This window comes from Bos grunniens, chromosome 8, assembly GCF_055505025.1.
Source record: "Bos grunniens cultivar Pamir isolate PY7600 chromosome 8, Bosgru_T2T1.0, whole genome shotgun sequence".
NCBI lineage: Eukaryota > Metazoa > Chordata > Mammalia > Artiodactyla > Bovidae > Bos > Bos grunniens.
In genome coordinates, this window is record NC_141172.1 from 68529076 (window position 1) to 68533560 (window position 4485).

At 53.0% G+C, this 4485-nt stretch overlaps 1 protein-coding gene across 19 annotated transcripts in view; it reads left to right on the forward strand.

Annotated features, from left to right (window-relative positions):
- SORBS3 (sorbin and SH3 domain containing 3) overlaps positions 1-2396 on the forward strand; it is a 29128-nt gene extending 26732 nt beyond the window's left edge. For all 19 annotated transcript variants that reach the window (XR_015169999.1, XR_015169998.1, XM_086416214.1 and 16 more), the window contains one exon: positions 1558-2396. Coding sequence is in view for 17 of the 19 variants with exons in the window: in XM_086416214.1 (XP_086272340.1) it covers positions 1558-1619 (62 nt within the window). In the remaining 2 variants the exon portion in view is untranslated. The remainder of the gene's footprint in view (positions 1-1557) is intronic.
- Positions 2397-4485: the final 2089 nt, after the last annotated feature.

Below are 4485 nucleotides of genomic sequence, written 5' to 3' on the forward strand. Positions count from 1 at the left end.
CAGGTTCCTCTGTCCATGGGATTTCCCAGGTAAGAATGCTGGAGCGGGTAACCATTCCCTCCTCCAGGGGATCTTCCCAACCCAGGGATCAAACCTGGGTCTCCTGCATTGCAGGCAGATTCTTCACCATCTGAGCCACCAGGGAAACCCAGTTGTCAATTTTTTGGCTACACCACACAGCTTGTGGTATCTTAGTTCCCTGACCAGGAATAGAACATGCATCCTCTGCATTGGAAGCACGGAGTCTTAACCACTGGACTGGGGGCAGCTGAAATAGGTACTATAGGTTTGTGACAAAGGCTTTGTAGCCCACCATGCTGTACATATATGGCAAAATGGCAGCACTTTGTGCATGAGTGCAAAGTTGCTCAGCTGTGTCCAACTCTTTGCAACCTTATGGACTATACCCACCAGGGTCCTCTCTCCATGGGATTCTCCAGGCAAGAATACTGGAGTTTGTTGCCATGCCCTCCTCCAGGGGGTCTTCCCGACCCAAGGATTGAACCCTCATCTCTTACGTCTCCTACATTGGCAGTCGGGTTCTTTACTATTAGCACCACCTGATCAAGTTCACCTAAATGAAGTCTTGGGGACACATTCTAATTTTAGTCTGTACACTTCTGCATTTTTTTCTTTTTTTACAACTCCTATTAAAGACAGGAGGAAAAAGTACCACTTTTGTGGAATAAGCCCCAAGGGCTTTTTTAGAGGGAAGGTTGAGAACAGTTGTTTTCTCAGTTACACTGGCACATTTCAAGTGCTCATCAGCCACATGTGAGTATCATTTTGGACAGTGCAGATCAGGGAAGGCTTCCTGGAGGAAGTGAGGGAGGCGGTGGAAGGATTTGTGGAGGCAGAGAGGAGAAGGGAGGCCCTCTAGGGAGGGGAAGAGTATCAGTAAGGCCTAGGGGCAAGAGGGCCCTCAGCTGCTCACAGAAGTGGGTGGCTGCCTGAGGGGAAGGGATGGTCAGAACTTTAATTTAATTTTATTTTCCTGTAGCTCCTAGCATTTCTCTTCCTCTACCCCAGGACACAAATTTTGGGGGGTTGTAGTAGACAGAGGCCTGGATTTTGGTCCCACTTCTACCTCTGAGCAGCTGAATGCTTTGGGGGAACTGACATGGCCTTGTCATATACCTTACCTGCCCCGTCTCTAAAATTAGGGTGTCATACTAGACCAGTGAGATTCCTCCCTACTTAAGTTCTGTGATTCATTCTCCTGCCTCCTTGCTTTCCTGAGGGGTTATTCAGGGCTGTGTGCAAAGTTATGCACAGTTGGTTGAGTGCTCAGATTCGCCCATCATTATCAACATCATGATGCGTGGCTGGGCCCATCTTGGAGGCTTCTGCTTCTAGGGGCCAAGAGTGAGGAAAAGCAGACTCCTCCTTCCCTGAGACCTGGATTCCACCTGCAGTTCTGGGTACTGCCAGCAGAGGGCAGGGCTCTCACTCCCCGCCCACCCCCCCCCACCACCGCCCCCCCCCACCACCGCCCCCAGCTCACCCCATTCCTGTTTTTAAAAGTGGGGAATGTTCTTTCTGTCTTTCCTCTTTCAGGTGTCTCCAGGAGGACCCAGAAATTTGGGACATTCCCTGGAAATTATGTAGCCCCGGTGTGAGTGGTCTCCGTGGCAACTCAGAGCCCACCCAGGATGGGGTGGGGAACAGAGCACTTATGGGAAGGAGAGAGGACCCCCCCTACACATACCCCTCCCCCAGGACCTGAGCTGCTGGCATCTGTAGACAAGCCCAGCAGTCTTTCCTACAGAACCTCCCTTGAAGCCCCCTGGACTGATTCCCACCCAGGACTCACAAGCATTCCTCTAATAGCCCTTTTATTTCCTCCCCTTCCCCACTCCCCAAATATAGAGGTCTGCTTTGAAGTGGAGACTGTTTCAGGCCTTATTGAGACCAGACCCCTGAGTCCCCCACCCCACTATGGCGTTTCCTTTTAACAGGGACCGGCTCCCAGCTTTACCCCCATGGGGTTCCTCTAACAAGAACCAGCTTCCTAACCTAATAGAGACCAAAGGCCGCCTGTGCCTGGAGGGCTTTCTCCCTTGTCACTGCAGCTTGCTTGCCATCCTCTCTGCCTCCCTGCCTCCAGCTGGGCCTGGGAGTGTGGTGGGGGATGGACACGACTCTTCCTTAGTATTTGCTGCCTGGCAAGAGGTCTTGCCTGAAGGCTCCCTCTTCCCAAAGGCTGCCAAACCCTGCGCCTGGGCCGTGCTCATCATTCCGGCTGCCTTGGTGCCCAGGAAGAGCGGGGCTTCCAAGGACTGGCCTGTCCCAGATGTATTCCAGGGAAACGGGTATGTGCTGTCCTCCTGCCAGCCCAGCAGCCCTCAAGTCCCCCCTGGAAGCAGAGAATGTAAAATAAATCTGGGTACCAGGGACCTTGCCTTCCTGTCCTTTTTCTTTGGGTTATGGAGAGGGCTCCTCCCTCTTAGGATTATGGGAATTCTTTCTGCCGTAGGCTGATCTGGGAATCAAGTGGGATGTGAATGAGTGAGTGTGTGTGTGTGAAAGGGAAGGCTGGAAAAGCACCATCATTATCTCTAAAGATCTCAGGTCTCAGGAAGGATTGGGCAGCCTGGAGGATCTGGCAAGCCGTGCTGAGAGAACTAACATCACAGGGACCAGGGCAATGCCTGATTGTGGGGAGAAACCAGAGATGGGAGCGGAAGGTGGCCTTGTTTGCAGCAGTTTGATCCTGGAGCTGCCATGGGGTTGCTGAACTAGACATTTCTGTTTGCTCTGCTCCTCATGTTTTCTTTCTCTGGGCTCTCGTGTGTTTGTTTACTTTCTTTTTTGGGCTTGGGTTTTTGAGCAATCGATGGCAGGAAGCTGGGAGTGGTGGAGCACAGCTAGCCAAGGCCAATCTTCTGGCCCGAGGACAAAGTCCTGGGGCCTGGCGGTGTCTGAGGGGGCACAGTCTGGGCCTGGCTGCTCTCATTAGGAAGGAAAGCTCCATTCCTTGGCCACTGCTGAGAGATGAGCCAAGTGTAAGGTGCTACCCACATGTTTGATGTAAGCATCCCAACTGGCAGGTTATAGGTCTGTTTTACAGCAGGAGAGACTGAAGCAGAGAAATTAAGTTGTCTGGGTCACATCATAATAAAATGCTGAAGTCAGGTCTGATGATTGTTGCTGCCTCTCTGCACAGCCTACCAAATGCCCGGGCAGTTCTTGTCCAGAGGCCCTGGAGAAGGAAGGTCATGCATGAGGTCCCTGAGGCGGGCCTGGGCTGGGCCTCTCTCACATTCTTCCTGGCAATCATGTCATCTGGGCCTGTCACTTAGGGCACCCCCACCCAAGGTGGGTGGGAAGAGGTGATGGTTCCTAATTCTGTCAAGACAGGTGGGAGAGGTCTGTGAATGATGGGGCTGTGGCCGGTCCCTGGCAGGTTCCTTGAGCCTGGGTGTGGCCTGGGCTCCAGTGTTGGTTAAACAGCAGCCTGAAGAATGAGACATGCTTTCAGTCCTCCGTCCACCCCAGTCCTCGCCATGGTCTGCTGATAGGGTGGCAGACCCAGCCCATGCCGTGGAAGTGACCCTTCTCCATGAACCTGCTAGCCTGTTCTTGATCACCCATCCCATCTCCTTTGAGTTGCCTGATGCCCTCAGAAAGGAAAAGATCTCAGGGCCGAGACTTCCTTTCCTTAAGGCAGATACCAAATCCACACCCTCTCCTTGGTGGGGCCCTGGAGCCTCTGCAGCAAATTAACCCTACGCCCTGCCTGTACATGATTCTTTCTCTGCCTTGACTTGGCACAAGGCAGGAGGGGTGACCTGGCTGGGGGGAGGGTCAGAGCCAGGAAGGACCTTAAGTCACTAGGGTGCTTATCCCAGTGAGGTGAGTGACTTGCCCAGAGGACCAGAGTGGCTAAGGGCAGAACAGTCCACCTTCTGTTCCATAGGGACGTGCCCCAGGGTCGGCTGACTTTCTCTTTGTTGTGAGTTTCATGATTGTAAATCACAGAGCAGAAATCCTGCTGATGAACCTGCAGATCTCTCTAGAGTCTATCCAAGGCAAAATCTGAGCCGAAAGATGTACAAAACCAAGTCCCTGTTACAAACTGGCAGGATGGGAGTGGGTGGGAAGGAGAGGGAAATTAATCCATTAGATCATTCAAATAATATCCCTTTTATAAAATTTCTTGGAGCAGCTGCTGAGGGGGCCAGGCACGGTGCTAGACCCAGGAATGGAGCAACAAGGCAAACAAAATCCACCCAGCCCTCCAAGGAACGGGCAACTTTATGAGGAGGGGAGTGTGTACAACAGGAGGGTAGTCTGTGTACCATCCCAGCTGATGCAGAGGAAACTGAGGCTGGGAGGGGCCGAGGAACTTGCTCGAGGTCACAGAGCTAGGTAGAGCAGATCTGGCATTTGCGGTTAGGTCTGCGGGTGAGCCCCGCCCCAGGCAGCACCTGTCCTACCCACAGCTTCCAGCTCCCTCAGGGGCTTCCAGCCTAGTTGGGAGGC